At 42.0% G+C, this 20,923-nt stretch overlaps 1 protein-coding gene across 1 annotated transcript in view; it reads left to right on the top strand.

Moving 5' to 3' along the window:
* The window catches only part of LOC143934034 (C-Jun-amino-terminal kinase-interacting protein 4-like), a 167,814-nt gene that overhangs the window by 25,691 nt on the left and 121,200 nt on the right, over positions 1-20,923 (top strand). Inside the window, exons 3-4 of the mRNA XM_077457281.1 lie at positions 14,604-14,724; positions 20,856-20,922. Of these exons, the coding sequence (XP_077313407.1) occupies positions 14,604-14,724; positions 20,856-20,922 (188 nt within the window). The remainder of the gene's footprint in view (positions 1-14,603; positions 14,725-20,855; position 20,923) is intronic.

The raw sequence follows: 20,923 nt of genomic DNA, 5'->3' as shown, positions 1-20,923 counted from the left end.
GCCTTTCTATCTGCCCATTCTCCTCTAAACCCAACAAGGCACTTTTGTCCACACAACTGGATACAGATGACTGAATATTTTCTCTTTTTTTGGACAATTCTCTGTAAACCCTGGAGATGGTTGTGTGTAAAAAATCACAGTAGGTCAGGGGTTTTTTAAAGCGGTAGTAAACCCGCAAATTTATTTTTATTTTTTTAAACCTGCAAAGCAAAAGGCATAATGAGCTAGTATGCACCGCATACTAGCTCATTATGAAATACTTACCTTAGAACGAGGCCCCGACATCTGGCCCGATCCACGCCGAGGGAGCTGACATGCTCCCTCGGCGTCTCTTCCGGGTATTGCGGCTCCGGCGCTGTGAGTGGCCGGACGAGCGCTGCCGGATTTTCACGGCGAGAACCCCCTTGTGCGCATGCGCCGCTGCAGTCAGCGGCGCATACCGAGGGGAATATCTCCTAAACCGTATAGGTTTAGGAGATATTTTTTTTACCTACAGGTAAGCCTTATTATAGGCTTTCCTGTAGGTAAAAGTAAAAAAATTGACCATACTACCACTTTAAATACTGAAACCAGCCTGTCTGGGACCAACAACCATGCCACGTTCAAAGCCACTTACTGTAAATACTCTTACTTCCCTAGTCTGATGATCGGTTTGATCTTCAGCAAGTCATCTTCACCATGTCTAGATGCCTAAATGCATTGAGTTGCTGCCATGTGATTGGCTGATTAGCAATGGGTGTTACCAATTAAACAGGTGTACCTAATAAAGTGGCCGGTGAGAGTATATTTACTGATGACTGATTTGTTACAATAGCTGTGTAGGCAGATCTCTTCATATGTATACTGTATATGAATAGCCCTAGGTCCATAAAGAAAGACACCTTCTGTTCCCTGCTCCCATCTTTGCTTGTTCTCTTATAAATATATCTACAACTGCACCTGTAGTCAGGCACTGGCCCAACTTATCTGGACCCCCAAACCTTCCAGTTGGCCACTGGGATGACTTGGGCCCCATGTACATGGGACATTTTTACAACCTCTCTTGAATGATTTAACTTGACAGATAGTAACCCACGTTTAAAATGTCCGTCTTGCTGTGTTTACATGCCGTTAGATGCGTTTGGCACCTGAAACGTCGGAAATTTCTGCGTCTGAACCCATATCTTTGCTTTCGAAGATGCAACTGCCTAAAAATGACTATAAATAAGACTGTGTACATGGTGACATAGGATAACATTGAATGAGTTCAGGGGCAGTTGAAAAAAGCACCCAACTGCCTCTGAACATTTAGCAGCGTCCTGTGTACACGGGGCCTTACTGTGTTTGGCCAATAGAAGAGCTTTGGGTTTGGAGGAGGTGGGATAAACCTCATCTATTGATTCTGTGGTTGATATTTGGATATGGATCAGAGGCAGTGGGGGGCAGCGGTTTGCGCCAGGCAGGGCCTTATTGCATTGCAGGCTGCTGTCAGACTAACACTGGGAGCTTTCCCACAGGAGGTCAGAGCAGAGGGATCATTTTATGCTAATACTGCTGCTCCTCCATGTCCAGTCCTGAGACTGAGGGTGTTTAGGTGACCAGGTTTTATTATCTGTAGGACAGAAAGTTGACACCATCTCTCTGGCTATGAAGTGCGTCCAAGGTGTCTACATCACAAAACTGGCTGGACAGAATTGCAGATCTTTTAGCATGTAAACCAGACTTGCTGTATTTAGCAGTTTGGCTGATCTACTTGACCTCAAAACCTAATTAAAGTCATGGAAATAGTAATGCAGTTAAATAGACTTTGTATAACAATATCCATTTTTATAGCCTTGCCTCTACTTTACTCTTACAGAAGTTGTGCAGTGTGTTGTTATATGACTGTGCAGTCTAAAAGGCAGCAGAATTGGACTCAGTGCACTCAGTAAGGCCGGCCATAGACGGTTCCAATCTCAACCAGTTCAGCAGGAGCCTCTGTGACTAAGCCCCAGTGGATGGGGCAAAACATGTCAGAGGATGTGGAATGGTGCAAGGCTGAGGCCAATTTATACATTTTAAGCACGTAGTCTGGATTAGGTTGAGCGTCGATTTTTATTTTTTTTTATTTTTTTTCCCCCAAGTATGTATGGGCAGGCTCAATGTACTAAATTGATCCATCAACTTGGGTACAACCAGCCTGCAAGATTTTACATGCGATTATTGCTAGTATAGATTAAGGCTGCACGATTCTGGCCAAAATGAGAATCACAATTTTTTTTTGCTTAGAATAAAAAGATTACGATTCTCTCAGGATTCTTGTGGGGTAAAATCTTTCACATTATACAAAAAAAAAATGGTGCTTTTTTTATTATTATTCATTAAAGTAATTTTTTCCCCAAAAATTGCATTTGAAAGACCGTTGCAACAACCACCATTTTATTCTCTATGGTGTCTTCTAAAAAAAAAAAAAAAAAAATATATATATATATTAAATAATAATAATAAAATCTATCAGGGCTCAACAAACCCCAGGTCGCCAATGCGACCAGAAATCGCAACCTGGCGCCTAAGCTGCCACCAGCCCACTCACTTTTGATGCCCCAAACATGCAGCACCATTAACGCTGACTGCCGTCCTCCTCCCTCCTCCACACTCAGCGGTGCCGCGCTAAGTGTGTGAAACTGACAAGCAAGGGAGAGAGGAGAATCTGTCAGATCTCAGCGGGCGGACCCAGCAGCTATCAAACATCAGCCAATGGGATCTGGGCGGGCCGCTACGTGTATGTGGCCCCACCCCTTTTCTTAAGCAGCCCAATCGTTGGCTGGAGTTTGATAGCTGCTGAGTCCCGCCCACCCGGATGGGCACCGACCACCTCAGCCGGGTCCCGCCCACCCCGACATCAAGCTCAAATCTGACATATCCGCCTCTCTGTTACTTGTCAGTTTCATACCCCAGCCGGGTCCCGCCCATTCCCACATTAAGCTCAATTCTGACAGCTCCTCTGTTACATTTCAGTAACGGAGTGCTCCGTGTGAAACCTGCCCGTGCCATCTGCCAGTGCCACCTGCCAGTGTCAGTGCCACCCGCTAGTGCCAACCAGTGCCACCGCCAATCAATACCACCTGCAACCACCAATCAGTGCCACCTGCCACCTCCAATCAGTGCCACCTGCCAGTGCCACCATCAGTCAGTGCCACCTGCCAGTGCCGAGTGTCACCGCCAACCAGTGCCACCTGCCAGTGCCAACCAGTGCCACCTGCCACCACCAATCAGTGCCACCTGCCAACACCAACCAGTGCCACCGCCAATCAGTGCCATCTGCCATTGACTAGTGCTCCCGCCAACCAGGGCCACCTGCCACTTCCAAACCAGTGTCACCTGCCAGTTCCAAACCAGTGTCACCTGCCAATGCCAACCAGTGTCACCTGCCAATGCCATCTGGCAGTTCCACGTGCCTGCCAGTGGCAACCAGTGCCACCTGCCAGTGCCAGCCAGTTCCATCTGTTGCCAGCCTTACTCTTTCTGGTCAGCCCATGACCCTGATGTAACAGCGTTTCAATGGAGTTATTGACTGGGTGCTCCATTGTGAGTTAGGGATAGGGGGTGAAAATGAGTGGCCTTATCCTAGGAGCTGACAATCCATAGCACTTTAAAAAAAAAACAAAAAAAAACTGGCTCCTAACTTTTTTAACTGGCTCCTAAATTAAAGCAAATTTGTCAACCCCTGATAGGTGTGTGTGTGTGTGTGTGTGTGTGTGTGTGTGTGTGTGTGTTCTAAGTAATTTTCTAGCAAAAAAAAAGATTTTAACTTGAAACCAACAAATGTCAGAAAAAGTTTAGTGTTTAAGTGGCTAAACTTTTTTTCATTTACACACAAAGTCTATACCATTGACAAATTGTTACAATGTTTCTACTTAAGTTCAACTGCTAAAGAATGTTGTGATTCTTGGCAGACTGCCCTTTTTTTTTTTTTCCTTCCTTTCTTTTGACCGCTGTGGCTGCAGAAGAGCAGAGAGAATTCTCTGCATAGAAATAATCGGGAAATACTTTAGTCTTGATCACGATAACAATTTGTGATGATTAATTGTGCAGCTCTAGTATAAATGCTAGCAATAATCAATGTCCAATCCATTGTATTCTCCCAGACGGTGGAATAGAATGACAACCTGTGGTTGCAGGAAATAAATTCTCTCTGTGCGTAGGCTGCTTAACAGAATTGGTCTAACACCACCTCTCCTCGGCTGTAATACAACTGTGTGTGAGGACACCTGTAATGAGGGTGTGGCTGTTACTCAGCTCTGCCGATTCAGAACACTGGCAAGTGGGAGCAGCATTTTTACTGAGATAAAATTGTATTTTAAGAAATTTTAATCAGAAATCTGTCACAAATCACAACATGCATGTACAAGATACATCCCTAATGTGTACATCAATTTAATATTTTCAGTCTAACTGGGACTTCTGAAGGTATTGTTTTTGTCTAATCACCGTAAAATGATCATATACAAGAATAGACCTGTATCTGTATTTTATAACAAAAATAAATAGTTTGTTCTTTCTTCTTCTCATTCTCTGGTACCATAGAAGTCGCAGTTTGACAATATATAAAATATTTGATATTTAGGTTCCCAGACATCCCAAGTCTCCTGCGAGGTGCGGGATTCTCCCGCATTTGGGCTGCGGCTCCCTGACATCCGCGAGTGCCGTGGGATATCCCGGCTGCAGGACTGATCCTGGGTGGCTGTTAGTTCACAGCCAGGAATGATCGGCGCGGCGGGAGGGACAGCTATGAGCACCGATCTCCCTGCATGTTTTTTTAGCTGACAGACATTTCTCTCCCTCCCTGTGCCCTACCAACACTGTCCACTGCCGCCCCCCCCCCCCCCCCAAAAAAAAAAAGCATTGGGGAAAAAAAATGAAAAACAAATTAAATTGTAAAAAAACTACACCATCCACTGCCCTACTGACAGTGTCCACTGCTACATACCTCCACCTCTCCCCCTTCCCCAGGAGCAATGTGGAAAAAAAATATAAAAAAAAATAAAATAAATTATAGACAACAAAATTGTAAAAAAATAATAATAATAAAAACAAAAAACTGACACCGTCCACTGCTCTGCCAACAGTGTCCACTGCCATATACCTCCACTCCCACGCCCTTCCCCAGAAGCAATGTGAAAAAAATTGATAAAATAATAAAAACAAGAAACTACTGACACCATCCACTGCTCTGCTGACACTGTCCACTACCCCCCCAACCCCAAATCATTGTGTAAAACAAAAAATACAAAAATAAATAGTAACAAATTATTTAAAGAATAAACTTGTAAAAAAAATTGAATTTTTTGTTTATTTTTATGACACTGTTCATTGCTTTACTGACACCATGCACTGGCCCCCAAAAAGCTTTTTTTTAAAAAACAAAATAAAAACAAAAAAATATAATTGTATAAAAATTAGGAGTGCCACGGATCGTCACCGATCCGTGATCCGAACGGGTTGACCCGTTCGGATCGGCACACCCTATGATCCGCAGAGCGTTCCGCTGCCTCAGCTTTAGGAAAGGCCACGGCTTCAGCCTAGCTCCGGAGCGGTGGCCATCTTGGTACACCCGGCGGCCAAATGACGGAGCGATCGCTTGTAAACAAACCGGCGTCATGTCATGACACTGGTTCCTCTCTCCCCTCTGTGTACTGATCTGTACGGTGGAGGGGAGAGATCGGATGGAAGCAGTGCTGTGGGCTGGATCTGTAGTGCCCACAGCGCTGCTCTGTGACAATTCAAGTCACATCCATACTCTGCCAATACCCTGCCAATACTCTGCAATACCCAGACATACCCTGCCAATACTCTGCAATACCCTGCCAATACTCTGCAATACCCTGCCAATAATCTGCCATATGCAGCCGTACTCTGCCATACCCGGTGATACCCAGCCATACTCGGCGATACCCAGCCATACCTAGCCATACTCAGCCAATATTACAATGGGGACTATATGGTGGTGGAATTTTCACAGGTTTTTGAAAATTCAATTATTATTTGCTGATCTGAAAAATTATCCGATCCGTGACTCTGATCCGAGGAACGATCCGATCCATGAGTTTTTTGATCTGTTGCACCCCTAATAAAAATAATAATAAAAGAATAATAAAAATAAAGAACTGCTGACACCATCCTGCACATACTACCCACCGCTGTACACTCCACACTCCTCACATGCACATTACACCCACCTACATAAACTCCACACTCTTCTCCTGCACATACTACCTACCTCCGTACACTCTGCACTGTACATTCTGCACATCATCTAAAGCCACATCTAATATATAGCGCAATTTAAGCCATGCCCACCTCCCTGAAATACATTTTTGCAGGTTGGGATGTCTGGGTTCCCATTAGGTCTCTTTTGTCTCTAGGAACTCCCTTTATACAAGTTCCCAGTGCCCCGGACCGCACAGTGATGGTCCTTCATACAAGTAATAGATCTTATCTGTGTAGGTTGTGTAATAACATCAAACAGTGCAGGTTGCGTGAGTGTCAATGTACTGCGTTCTATAATCTTGTTACTGGAGATACAGTCATGAACTAGGACATTCGGTAAGCTCCTTATTCTTGTACTTGATTGTCTGACCGACTTGCAAACCAAGGGCTTTGTTTCAAAAGTTATCACGTGAAGTATGAAAAACCAACGAGGCTTATGAAAACCTGCATGTGAACCTTAATATGCATTAGGGTCACCACACACATTACAATTTGACCATACAATCTTTGTACAACCAACTCTAGCTTTACCAAAAGTGTGTACTATGAGGACCTACGTAATCTATGCATTGTATCCAGTCAGTCAGGCATTTGCACTAACTATTGGTTTATCTAAAGGAGGTTGTACAATCGGATTGTTTTTTGAAAACACCATGTCATAGGCTGAAAATCTTCTAAACAAAAAAATAAAGGTAACACTTCTATATACCTGCTTGGTAAGAGTTGATTTTACTGGAGGCATTTTTTTTTTTTTTTTGGTCATGATTGCGCCATGAAGATTATGTGGCTGATCCCCATGAATAGGAGTTTTACAGGCCGTCATCTGTTGAGCAACAAGTTGAATGAATAAATAAATACATGACAGGTGTGGTGCTTACATAGGACATTTTTTAGTTCTTTAAAGGGACGTGGCCTGTAATATTATATGCAACTTGGTTCTATCATCCTCAGTTTGTGCAGAGCTTTTTATTTCAATTATTATTATTATTATTTTTTTTTTACAGTGCCTTAAAGTATTTACACCCCTTGAAATTGTCCACATTTTGTCATGTTACAACCAAAAATGTAAATGTATTTTATTGGGATTTTATGTGATAGACCAAAACAAAGTGACACATAATTGTGAAGTGGAAGGAAAATGATAAATGGCAGCATCATGGTGTGGGGATGCTTTTCTTCAGCAGGGACAGGGAAGTCGTCAGAGTTGATGAGAAGGTGGATGGAGCCAAATACAGGGAATTGTTAGAAGAAAACCTGCTATGCAGCATACACACAAGCGTTTTTTCCATTGGAATAAACTCTGATGGTTTTTCAGATGGAATTATAACAGCTCAAGCTGTCTTGCCTACACACGGTCACACCAAATTCCAACCATCAAGAACGCAGTGTCGTACAACACGTACGACGTGACTAGAAAAAGGAAGTTCAATAACCAGTAGCCAATAGCTTCTGTCTCGTAGTTGAATCTGAGCATGCGTGAGTTTTTGCGCTGTGGAATTGCATACACCTGATCGGAAACTTTTTCCGACGGAAATTCGGCCAGCAAAATTCCGATGGAGTATATAAACGGTCGCATTTTCCGTCAAAAAGCTCTCATCAGTCTTTTTTGCTGGCCAAAATTCCGACCGATTGTACGCGTCATAAGAGTCTGCAAAAGACTTGAGACTGGGGAGGAGGTTCACCTTCCAGCAGGACAACGGCCCTAAACATACAGCCTGAGCTACAAAGGAATGGTTTAGATCAAAGCATATTCATGTGTTAGAATGGCCTAGTCAAAGTCCAGACCTAAATCCAATTGAGAATCTGTGAAAAGATTTGAGAATTGCTGCTCACAGACGCTCTCCATCCAATCTGACAGAGCTTGAGCAATTTTACAAAGAATGGCAACATTTTCACTCTCTAGATGTGCAAAGCTGGTAGACACATCCCCAAAGACTTGTAGCTGCAGACTTCACAATTATGTGCCACTTTGTGTTGGTTTATCGCATATGTGGAAAATTTCAAGGGGTATAAATACTTTTTCAAGACACTGTATATATTATTATTTTTTTATATTAACTAGCAGCATTCGTTGTAGTAGCAATAGAAAAAAAAAGCAGTTTATCAGTAAAGCTGTGTCCTTTTTTTATTTTTATTTTTTTTATAGATATTAATGGGAGATGTATACAGTCATATGACCCCTTTCTATAGGGTATAATGGGAGTTGTATAGTACCTCACAAAAGTGAGTACACCCCTTACATTTATTGTAAATATTTTATGTGTCAACACTGAAGAAATTACACTATGCTACAAGTGGGCCGCAGGGCAGTATTCCAACATAACGACCCCAAACACACCTCCAAGACGACCACTGCCTTGCTAAAGAAGCTGAGGGTAAAGGTGATGGACTGGCCAAGCATGTCTCCAGACCTAAACCCTATTGAGCATCTGTGGAGTATTTTCAAACGGAAGGTGGAGAAGCGCAAGGTCTCTAACATCCACCAGCTCTGTGATGTCATCATGGAGGAGTGGAAGAGGACTCCAGTGGCAACCTGTGAAGCTCTGGTGAACTCCATGGCCAAGAGAGTTAAGGCAGTGCTGGAAAATAAAGGTGGCCACACAAAATATTGACACTTTGGCCCAATTTGGAAATTTTCACTTAGGAGTGTACTCACTTATGTTGCCAGTGGTTTAGACATTAATGGCTGTGTGAGTTATTTTGAGGGGACAGCAAACTTGCACTGTTATACAAGCTGTACTCACAACTTTACATTGTAGCAAAGTGTAATTTCTTCAGTGTTGTCACATGAAAAGATATAATAAAATATTTTCAAAAATGGAGGGGTGTACTCACTTTTGTGAGATGCTGTATACAGTCATATATGATAATCTAAATCTTTATATAGAGTTTAATTGGAGGATTACACAGCATTGATCATATAACCAGCTTTCAGCATATTTATTAACACTGGACAGACACCATTCAGTAATGCCGTGTATACACAAACTTTCCAGCAGAAAAGGTCAGACGGTCTTCCCGACATAGTTCTGACGGACCTTCGACGGAGTTACGACAGACTTCTGAACAAACAGACTTGCCCACATACGAACAGACTAAAGTCCATTCAAAAGTTTTAAACGTGATGAGGTACGACAAGAAGTTCAATAACCAGTAGCCAACAGCTGCCTTTGCGTCGTATTTGGTCCGTCGGACCAGTATACAGATGAACAGTTTTCCCAATAGGAATCGTGTCCGTCGGACAGATTTGAAACATGTTCTATTTCTAGGTCCGTCTGAATTATTTTTTGTAAAACTATCAGATTATGCCACACATGATCGTAATATCCGTCAGAATTGTTCCATCGGACATAGTCTGCCGGAAAGTCTGGTCGTGTGTACGCGCCAGAGGTGGTGTGCTTGCAGGATGTTAGAAAAAGTCCTGCAAGCAGCATCTTTGGGGTTAGTTTGGGAGCACTGTATACAGAGCCCACCGTGAAGGGTGAGGATTGGGTCTCAGGGGTGTGGATTCAGGGGTTGGCACCCCAGGACATATGTCATAGGTAGGATCCCTGATTCCTGCAAATGGGATCTGAAATAAAGCTGGCTTTGACTTCTATTAAGGGCCAGATCCCGGCCTTGTCAGTGTTTTCAATGGCCTCTTGCTTCCCAATCTTGGTGCGTAGCTTATTCAGGGGGTAACACTGATTATTCCCCATATCAAGGCCCCACTAAATCCTTGGGATTTCAATTTGGTCTTATCGGCTTTGCTGAATCAGCCGTTTGAACCTTTACGAGAAATGTCCTTGGTTCTTTTGTCAAGAAAGATAATCTTTCTGGTTGCCATTTCTTCTGCTAGAAGAGTATCGGAACTAGCGTCTCTGTCTTGTAAAGAGCCATATTTCATCATGCATAAGGATGAGGTGTTTGTTTTGTCCTCATCCTGAATTCCTACCAAAAGTGATAAGTTTTTTTTTCATTTTAAACCAAGATATTATTCTTTCTCCCCAGAGCCTCATTCTAGGGAAGAGAAAGCACTACATTTCTCTTGATGTAGTAAGAGCGATCAGAGTCAAGCTAAGGGCCGGTTCACACAGGGGGCGACACGAGGCGACACGACTTGCCGTCCCGCGACCTGACAAGTCGCCCCCGTTCTGTACAATGGAACCGTTCTGAGAGGAGCGACTCGAGTCGCTCCGACTCAGAAAAAAGGTTCCTGTACTACTTTTGGGCGACCTCGGGGCGACTTGCATTGACTTCTATACAGAAGTCATTTGCAAGTCGCCGCTGAGGTCGCGGCAGGTTGCGGCGAGGCAAGTCGTGTCGCCTCGCATCGCCCCCAGTGTGAACCGGCCCTAAAGGCGACCGCTCAGGTTCACAAAACACATGTTTTGTTTGTACTGCCAGAAGGTCCAAAAATGTGGACAGGCAGTGTCAGAATCTACTGTTTTCCAAATGGATTCGTCAAGTGATTGTTTAAGCTTCGACTTAAGAAGTAAATTCTTCCTTGTTATGCTAGAGCACACTCATCGATTAGTGCCTCTTGGGTGGTGCATCATCAGGCCTCTATGGCTCAGATCTGTAAGGCTACGACTTGGTCTTCGGTTCATAGAATAAAGATCACGATTCTCGCGGTGTAACATTATCATTCACATTATACAAAAAATAATTTGGCTAACTTTATGGTTTCGTTTTTTTTTTTAATTAAAGTATATTTAAAAAAAAAAAAAGCCGTTTGAAAAACGCTGTGCAATACAGTGTGACATAAATATTGCAACAACCACCATTTTATTCTCTGAGGTCTCTGCTAAAAATATATATATATATATATATATATATATATATATATATATATATATATATATATATATATATATATATATAATATATATAATATATATAGAGAGAGAGAGAGAGAGAACTATTCCCGGCAAAGCAGAAACTTGTGCCCACCGCTTACCCACGTCCTACCAACTGATGGCTTCATTTGTGCTAGGAGGGGGGGTTGCACCAATCTCTAATATATCATGTTTGGGTGTTCCAAGTAATTTTTCAACAAACAATAACAAATAATGATTTTTACTTGTAAGCAATAAATGTCAGAAAAGGTTTGGTCTTTAAATGGTTACATTTCCATAATTTACACGCTGGAATTCTTTCCTTTGATAAAAGAACAAAAAGATACTTTGTTTCTACTTATTCAGTGTTATAATAAAACTTGTCAGACTGCCTGGATTTTTTTTCCCAGCTGTGAGAACTCTCTGCACTTGTTAGAAAGATCGTGACAGGTTTTAAAGATCGGGAAGGGAAAAAGATTGCGATTTTGATTCTTAAAGCGGTGTTCTGGCGATAACATTTTTTTTCTTTTTTATCCTAGTATCATTTTCAGTGTAATTTAATATAACAGTATACAGATTCTTCAACGATATATAATCCTTACTTTAATATAGGAATCCTCCGCTTGTGGCTGTTTCCAATATTAATGTGGGCATGTGAAGCCCAATCACGCTCTCTTCCTGGGGTATGCATGGAGAAGTGTATGCTGGGTAACCGACATGTACCTCTCGATCTCTTGCATGCGCGCTTCAACGGTGGCTGTAGCACATTTACTGCCCACAGGCTCATGAGAAATGATGTGTCATCATTTCCCAGGAGCATAGGCGAGGGAGGAAGTCTCGAGGAACTCTGTGGTCCAGGAAGAGGCAGATTAGGAGGACTGCATAGCAACAAGGCGTTTTATGGTAGGTATAAAAAAAAAAAAAAAGTTTTCCTCCAAATGTTTGTTTATAGGTTGAAAGGAGTAATTTAAAGGAAAAAACTATTTTTTATGGTGGAACTCCGCTTTAATGATTAATTGTGCAGCTCTAGTATACATTAATACTGGCCAAAGATTTCGGGAAGTGACATGGTAGATGATCAATTCTGTACAGAAAAGATTGGGACATGAAACTTTGCCAACTGTTTATTCCTTGGGTTGACTAATATGCAGGCCATACATGGTCGAATTTCAAATAAATTTTGTTTAAAAAATCTGAAATTTAGTGTATTTTGTAATCCAATGGTGCCACCATTTATTTTGAAATTCGACCAAGCCTTCAATTTCACCTCATGTTGCTACAGAAGAGAATTTTCTTTTCTTTCCAGGAATTTTATTTTCTTGTGCTCATGCACATTTATTTTTCGATTTTTATATTTCTCACACAATTCTTGAATAAAGAAACCAATTTTTGGTTCAAGAAATCCTCCGCCTCCTGTTCCTGGACTGGACTTGGGTCAAAGCAATAACTTCAAGGCCAATAATAAATAACACTTTATCTCCTCCGAATCAACACTCGCCAAACTTCTAGTAATTTGAAATTAGCCGAAGGAGCCCAAAGGGTGGTGTCTAACAATTGAACTTCCTCTTTATCGGTTCATAGTACGTCACTACGTTCGTGTTTGTTGGCCGACAATTCCTTGTTGTTTTGTATGCAAGACAAGTTCCCGGCCAACGCCCTTCAGACAAAAGGCTGACGTTTTGTGCGTGGAAAATCCGATTGTGTGTATGAGGCTTAAGTCCATGAATATAAATAAATGAACATGTTTTTGCAAGAAAAAAAAATGTACATTTATTATTTATCTTCACAGGAGCCTGCAAAGCATTCCCGCATTGATCAGTGGAGGATGGGTGCAATGCTGGGCTCCTGCAGACTCTTCCTCCAGTGTGAATGGACTACGAGTGCTGTGATCACTGCACTTGTGTGTGTTCTATGGAGAACAAGTCTGTTTGTCATGGTGGCAGATGGGACTTGTAGTTCATTTATTCACAGATTTGCAATTAATGATGCGGCTGTGCAAGTGGAGCCCTGCACCAATGCGTCAATTTAAAAAATGACAGTGGATGCAGGGGAGAGGATCCACCTCACACTGTCAATGGATGGGGGATTGTCATTTTGCACCATGTTACAACCTAAGTACAGTATAATATGGTGCTAAAGATGGAAGTAGCCTTTAATTCTTTTATCTCCATTTGTCCTGTGATATTTACATTACATATTTCTCTGATATTCAATATTTTAATTTGACACATTTGAGTCTATCAACCCCCCCCCCCCCCCCCCCAAAAAAAAAACCCCACAAATATTGCATGCAATAATCATTAGTGAATTGACCCCTTTAGGAGTCTAACAGGTGACAGGTTCACTTGATGACATACCCTTTATAATGGTCTGATACAAAGCACACTGAGTACTAGGCACAGGAACAGGATAGATTCTCTTTTGAGGTTAAGGTGCACCTTTCTCCATTTGTTCTTAGACTTTATCCTTTTGTATTATTATCACTCTTATCAATACTTGTGACATAAGCGTTGATCTCCAAGAACTTAATTAAGCTGCTGGATCAGCTGCTAATAGCTGTATTCGTAATTTGTGTTATTAGGAAAAACACAAGAAACCTGGTGATCCAAGGGTTTCACACTTCGAAGTTTGCAGTCTTTAAAGTATAACTAAAGGCAAACTTTTTTTTTTTTTTTTTTTTGAGTTTTGGATAGAGTGGATGTGGATTAGAACACCTCTCAGTTTTTATTGCTGTCTGTGTCCCTGTTAGGCCTCTTTCACACGGACGATCCGTTCAGGTCCATCTGTGAGTTTTTTAGGTGAATCTGAATATATGCTCCATAGACCTCTATGGAGCGTCGGATGTCTGCGGTGACATGTCCGCTGACATCCGACCCGCTCCAATCTGAAAAAGTGTGACAGAGAAAAAAACCTACTTTTCCATCCGTCATCGGATCGGGTGACGGACTCTGCGGTCCGTCGTCATCCGATATCCCATAGGGGAGAGCGGCGCTCTGTCAGGTCCGTCCCTGCACAGTGTGCGGAGACTCACCTGTCATCTTCTTGCTCAGCGGAGATTGACGGATCGACTCCTCGCTGAGGAGAGCGGATGTCTACGGGGTGGATCATCATGGATCCGTCCCGTGTGAAAGAGGCCTTGGGGAGATTCACTCCCTCTCTATTTGTCCTGTTTCCCATCATCCATGAAAGCAAAAGAAAAATTCCAAATTTTGTGTTGTCCCCAGAAAAGCAATAGGGGGAAAATCTTCCAATATAGACACTAGTTCTGGTGACCTGGAGGTCCCCATGAAATCCCCTTACTTTGCAGGGATTTCCTCACACTTCCTGTTGTGACTATAGGACAGGAACTGAAGGGAAATCTCCCCAATGACACACAGATGGTGAAAAAAAAATTGACAGGGGTTATAACCTTCCCTTGCTCTATCCAAAATGAAAAAAAAATGTTGCCTTTTAATTCTACCTTAATTCAATATAATCCATTTATATGGCGCATGCATTATCTCTGTGTATATGTTTGACTTTTGCACATTCCTTGTTTTTTCTTTTTTTTCTTTTTAGAGATGTATGGAAATGGAAGATGGTATTGAACAGGAAAGGAAACTTTTCAAAGCTAATATGCTAAATGTGGAAGCACAGACTAAAAACATGGAGACAAAGGCAAGAAGCTGTGCTGACCAGAGTAAGTAACAATACTTGCTGTATGAAGAGCGTTGTGTGTTCTGGTTCCTATGGGGTGGCCATATATAGCTTAATCCTGCCCCCAGTTTGACAGTACAGTGCAAGATCTAAGCCATTCAGGGCTACATTCTGAAGTCCTCTGCATGCAGAGGACTTCAGTTGGAAATCTTTATGTGCTAAGACTGCAGAGCAACTAGTGAGGACGAAGATGCCAGCCTTGTATACGCCATTTCTCTGCATTAGGACAGCCTAATGACAAACGGTCACAAATCCTAGTACTCCAAAAGATATCCATGTTCCTCCCCACCTATTGTCAGGGAGAAGCTTGTTCACCTCTGGGCAGTCTTGGGGTCCAAAACCGTTCTATTGTCATAATTTATGTTCAGACCTTGGTTGAATTATTTTATGTCCTTGTGGAGCAGATGGTTACAGACAAAAGGCTTAAAGCGGAGTTCCACCCAAAAGTGGGACTTCCGCTTTAAGGAATCCTGACCCCCTTACATGCCACATTTCATGTCCATTGTTTTTTTTTTTTTTTTTTTTTGGGGGGGTGACCTAGTTTTAACAGGTACCCAGGTCCCACTTCTGCTTCGGCCCTTCCCTCCCTGCAATCTTCTGGGACATGTCACAGATCCCAGAAGATTGCCCAGCCATTCAGGACGCACAGCGTAACTCACGCATGTGCACCCGGCTGTGAAGCTGCAAGTTGTCACAGCTGGGTGCCCACAGTAGTGATGCCGGCGACAGGAAGAGAATCGAGGCTTCGGGCAGCTGCATCGCTGGACCGTGGGACAGATGAGTATGTGTTTATTAAAAGTCTGCAGCTACACTTTTTGTAGTTGCTGGCTTTTAATAAACACAGAACGTCCGGCTCGAACTTCCCTTTAATATTCTGAATTTTGTTTAAAGATTTAAAAAAAAAGGCCCGAGCACAGTTAAGTCCATTTAACTGTATGTCATCTCCCAGACTTCTCTTTATTACCTTTATGTGACCGGTTTATCCCAGAGGACACACTGGCTGTAAGAGGAAATAAGCACATACAGCACCTATGCCTGCCCCTCCCCTCTGCTGCCCATTCACAGAAGCCTTTGTATTTTGTGAATGAGTTTAGATAATACAAAGGCTTCTGTAAATGGGCAAGGATGGGAGGGTGGGCATAGCAGTTCCAGCGACTCTGCTCTTGAAGAAACTGAGACTGCAGTGAGAAGCATTGGAACTCTGAAGTTATCTTCCTGAAGCACAATAAACCTGTTAGATGTGAATGGTAGAGAGAAGTCTAAGGCAGGGGTTGACAAATTTGCTTGGAATCTAGGAGCCAGCTTAAAAAGTTAGGAGCCAGGTCCGTGACGGCGATCCGGACCTGTCCCTGGCCTGACATGGAGACGAGTGAGGGGAAGATAGCAGCGCCGTCGCCGCCCCCCGTCTCCAAGTCATTGCCCATAGCTCTTAGAGGGACATTTTATTTATTTTTTTCAAATGACAATTTTTTTTTCAATTGCATTTTAGTGTAAATATGAGATCCGAGGTCTCTCGGACCTCAGATCTCATATTTAAGAGGACCTGTCATGCTTTTTCTATTACAAGGGATTTTTACATTCCTTGTAATAAGAATAAAAGTGACACAACATTTTTTTTTAAAAGAACAGTGGAAAAAAAAAAAGTTAAAATAAGCAGAAAAAATAATAATTTTTAAACGCGCCCTGTCCTGCTCGCATATAAAATCGGTGTTCGAACCACACATAGGAGGTAGCGCCGCGATCGGTAGAGCGAGAGCAATAGTTCTAGCCCCAGACCTCCTCTGTAACTCAAAACGTGCAACCTGTAGAATTTTTTTAAACGTCGCCTATGGAGATTTTAAGGGTAAAAGTTTGTCGCCATTCCATGAGCGGGTGCAATTTTGAAGCGTGACATGTTGGGTATCAATTTACTCGGCGTAACATTATCTTTCACAATATAAAAAATAATTGGGCTAACTTTACTGTTGTCTTATTTTTTTATTAACTAAATTATTTTTCCCAACAAAAGTGCGCTTGTAAGTCCGCTGCACAAATACGGTGTGACAGACAGTATTGCAACAACCACCATTTTATTCTCTAGGGTGTTAGAATAAAAAAATATATATAATGTTTAGGGGTTCTAAATAAAGGGAAGAAGAGGCAGGTAATATAAAACAGGCAGAGGAAACTTTGCAGAGGAAATTAGCATTGCTGGTTTGTCATACCAACAGCGACCACAAGAGGGCGCCAGATTCCATAAGGAATCATAGGACCGCAGAAGGCCTCAAAGCCGCGGCCTAAATTTTCGGCCGCCGGCGGAACGGCCCGACGCGATCACGCTGGGGGGGTCCACAGAGACAGGATACCCCCAGCTGTGCTGCCCCAGGCGCGAGGTCACTATTTCTAGTCGCCAATGCGACCTGGCGCCCGGGTTTTGTCGAGCCCTGGTCTAAGGTGGTAGGCACCTTGTTAGATTTAACTCATGGTATGCCTGTAGTTTTTTACAAAGTAGATTTAAAGTGATATTAACTTTTTACATAATTTTTTTTTTCTTATAAATGAGCTGCTAACAGTGCCTGCTGGGACCTCCACTATGTGTACACTCCTGTTTTAGAACTACAATCCGTACAACCAAAAGTACAGGTATCCAGAAAAGGAGGCAAGCTGTATTGACTTGCTCTAGCTTCTTAATCTGATATAGCCGCACACTGGGAGACTCTCCCAGTGTGTGGCTATATCAGATTAAGCAATTTCATTCTAGGAGAGGAGCCGCTAAAGCCGTACAAGACTGAAGGTAAGGCAGCACTTTTGACCACCTACTGTGAAAAAAATAGGTTATGACTTTTATGTTAAATACCGGGGTTATGGCTGCAGCTAGATGCCATAACCCTGTATCATTTGTTATCCTCAGGTGCCCTCATAAGTGGTCAGAGCAGTGCATTTGCTGCTGGATCAAACCCCCCCAGCCCCCCGCTGCTTTCCGGTGGTTCCTGGGCTTACCTGGGCAAGCGGTAGCTCTGAGAACTGATCCAGTGCTGTCCGTGGTGGCTGGGCACAGAGATGAACAAAGCTCATCTCTATGACCTAGAAAGACCGGAGCGACATCATGAGATCACATCCGGTTCTGTTCCCATGTAAACAATACCTTTTTTTTATTTTTTTTACTGATACTGATTTTTACTTGTAAAGAACAAGTGTCACAAAAAGGTCTGGTCAGCAAGTGGTTAAAACCAAACTGAAATGTTTTGGGGTATCTGTTGAGTAAGCATATTTTCTTACAATCTACTTGCGGTGATTGAAGCCGTAATAGTGCAATTGTGACAGAGAAAATTTGAGTACTGTCCGTGATACTTTTTTTATTTGCACTAACATAGAATTTTTCAGGACAAGCTTTTGGGATATGTCCCCTTCTTCAAGGTCCAAACATTACTGTTTCACAAATGTTTTAGCGAATGCTAAAAAAAAACACCCAATCTCTGAGGGAAAGGGAAAAAAATAAAAATAAAAATACATACAAATCAATGGTAATAAAGCTAGCAGCAGAGCTGGTGAGATGAGACAGAGGTAGAGCTATAGACTGAAGGGCCGGATAATAGTCACAGATTGGGTCGTAAAACTGTAGTATAATGGGTAAGGAAACCAATATCTAAGTTTAGGCCATTATTTTTTGTGTCAAAAAGAAGTATCATTCTTAGTTCAAACGTTTTCCTTTCCGGGGTAGTTCTGAAATTCCCTATTAAAAACAAACACATTGAGGTCTTCTATAGTGAAGTCCGGTTGTGATGTCCCCACAGGTGTGCAGAAATGTCTTCTTTATGTTCCTTGATGGTAGGTCTGTGCAAATTCATCCTTGTTTGCAAATTCTGTCCCATTTCACCAACATAAAATCCTTTTCTACACCTTTTGCATTGGATGAGATGCACCACATTACTGGAGGTACAGTTGTAAGATCCCATGATATTGAAGGTCCCATTTGTGTGTGAGACACCTTTTGAAAAGATTAATCTGGTTGCACAGTTTGCAGCATTTCTTTATTGCAGGGTTTGGTTCCATTATAATGGCCTCAATTTAGATATTGGTTTTCTTACCCACTATACTACAGTTTTACGACCCCCTCTGTGACCATCATCCCCCTCTCCAGTCTATAGCTCTACCTCTGTCTTATCTCACTAGCTCTGCTGCTATCTTTATTACCATTGATTTGTATGTGTTTGTTTTTCCTTTTTTCCTTTCTCTCAGAGATTGTTTGTTTGTTTTTTTGTTTTTTATATTCTGCTAAAACATTTGTGAATCAGTACTGCTTGGACATTGAAGAAGGGGTCATACCCTGAAAGCTTGTCCTAAAAAATTGTATGTTAGTGCAAATAAAAAAAAGTATCATGGACAGTAGTACTCAATTTTCTTACAATCTCAAATATTGCAAATTTAATGCGGTGACCCAGAACAGCCAATCAATTTATTCTGCTAAAGTCCATCCAGTGGATTTGGTTTTGTTGCCCTCTATATTTAAAGGGGTTCTACAGGCTCAAGGTTTTTTACCTTCATGCATACTATGCATGAAGGTATAAATACCTTCTCTGTGCAACACCCCACCCTGATACTTACCTGAGCCCCATCTTGATGCAGAGATCTCTAGGGAATCTGCCTCCTCATTGGCTGAGACGGCCAATGCTGTCAATCAGGAGAGAGAGGGGGTGTGACTGAGCCACTGCTCTGTGTATGAATGGACACGCATAGCCGCAGCTCGGGAGCAAGCCTGCTTGGGTGCCCCCATTGTAAGCTACCCGCTATTGGGGACACTCGGAGGGAGGGGCCAAGAGCGCTGGCAGGGGACCCGAGAAGGGAGGATCAGGCCACTGTGTGCAAAACCACTTCACAGAACAGGTGTTACAAGTATAACATGTTTAATTTAATATCACTTTAGGCAATGCCATATATTGCTGTCAATGATGTTCAACAGTTTCTTTTCTTGTTAAAGTTTAGTGAATTTGTAACCTGCTCATATGCTGGTAAACAAATACAGTAGGTTGATAAATGACAGAAGAAAAAAATTCACAATGGCATTCCTGACAATAGCAGTAAAAAGAGTGCTGTAGAGGTCAGCTCAGTGGCCCCATCACACAGAAGAAACATGTTCCCCAAAAAATTATTAGGAAAATAATAATTATACAATAAAAAAATGGAAAATAAAATATGAAATATAACATTTTAAATTGGAAGACCATAGGAACGCCATGTACAAAAATTAAATTATCTCATAAATAACATAATACTAAAAGGTTACAAAAAAAAACAAAAACGCAATATCCATCAAAGAGTTATTTAGTCAAATGGTAATATCGGAACAAAAATTAACTATTATTAATCAAACAATGACCGTCCCAATCAACACTAAGGCCAAAGGGGATATACGTTTTTAAATGATAAATCCAGCGAGTTTATCATGATAGCCCACCCCCTTCACCCTCTGTACCCACTGCTAATCAACTTTCTTGAATAAACAAAGATGACAGGCAGATATACACGAATGAGTGCAGCTTTGTTTTCAGGAATACATCATTAAATGTGAGCAGTGTAAGTACCTGAATTTTTACCTGATATCAGCCTCTGCAATCTCTGTAAACCGCATTTAGACTGGGGATGTGAAAAGCACACAAGGAGCCAATCGGATGTGCGGTATTAAAATAAGTATGCTGTGTAAAGTAGAGAGCAGAGCGACGGGGATCACCTAGCTGTTTCTCTTTGCACTGTCCAGTCACAGGGTGGTAGGGGTACAAAATTTGTAAGTGTTACTGAACGCCATCAGAAACAAATCAAGTGCATTTCTAGACGGGGCTGTGCTGTGTGGTGGAGCTGTGCAAATCTCAGGACTGGATGGGCAGAAATGCAAATCCTTTGGAAAGTAAAACTCCCATATATGTATGTCTTCTGTGTGCTTATCTATTTGCCTACAGTTCAGCTTTATGCAAGGCTTTTCTGTTTTTGTATATTTTGTATAGGTCATACATTGAGCTTATCATTTTCCTTTCCTTTAGATAATGATAATATGTAACCCATTGTGTGATGGTATTTGGTAGTAAGCTCTTTCAACCATGAGTTATAAAATGCTTCTGCTTTGTCTTTTTTTTTTTTTAGTTCTTAGTTTGGAGGAGCAGAAGACACAGCTGAGCAAGGAACTGGCCTCACTTACCCAAGTCCATGCA

The sequence above is a fragment of the Lithobates pipiens genome, unplaced genomic scaffold, assembly GCF_037356315.1.
Source record: "Lithobates pipiens isolate NorthernLeopardFrog02 unplaced genomic scaffold, aLitPip1_a1.2 Scaffold_27, whole genome shotgun sequence".
NCBI lineage: Eukaryota > Metazoa > Chordata > Amphibia > Anura > Ranidae > Lithobates > Lithobates pipiens.
The sequence above is the reverse complement of the archived record's forward strand: the minus strand, read 5'-3'. Positions and strand labels throughout refer to the sequence as shown.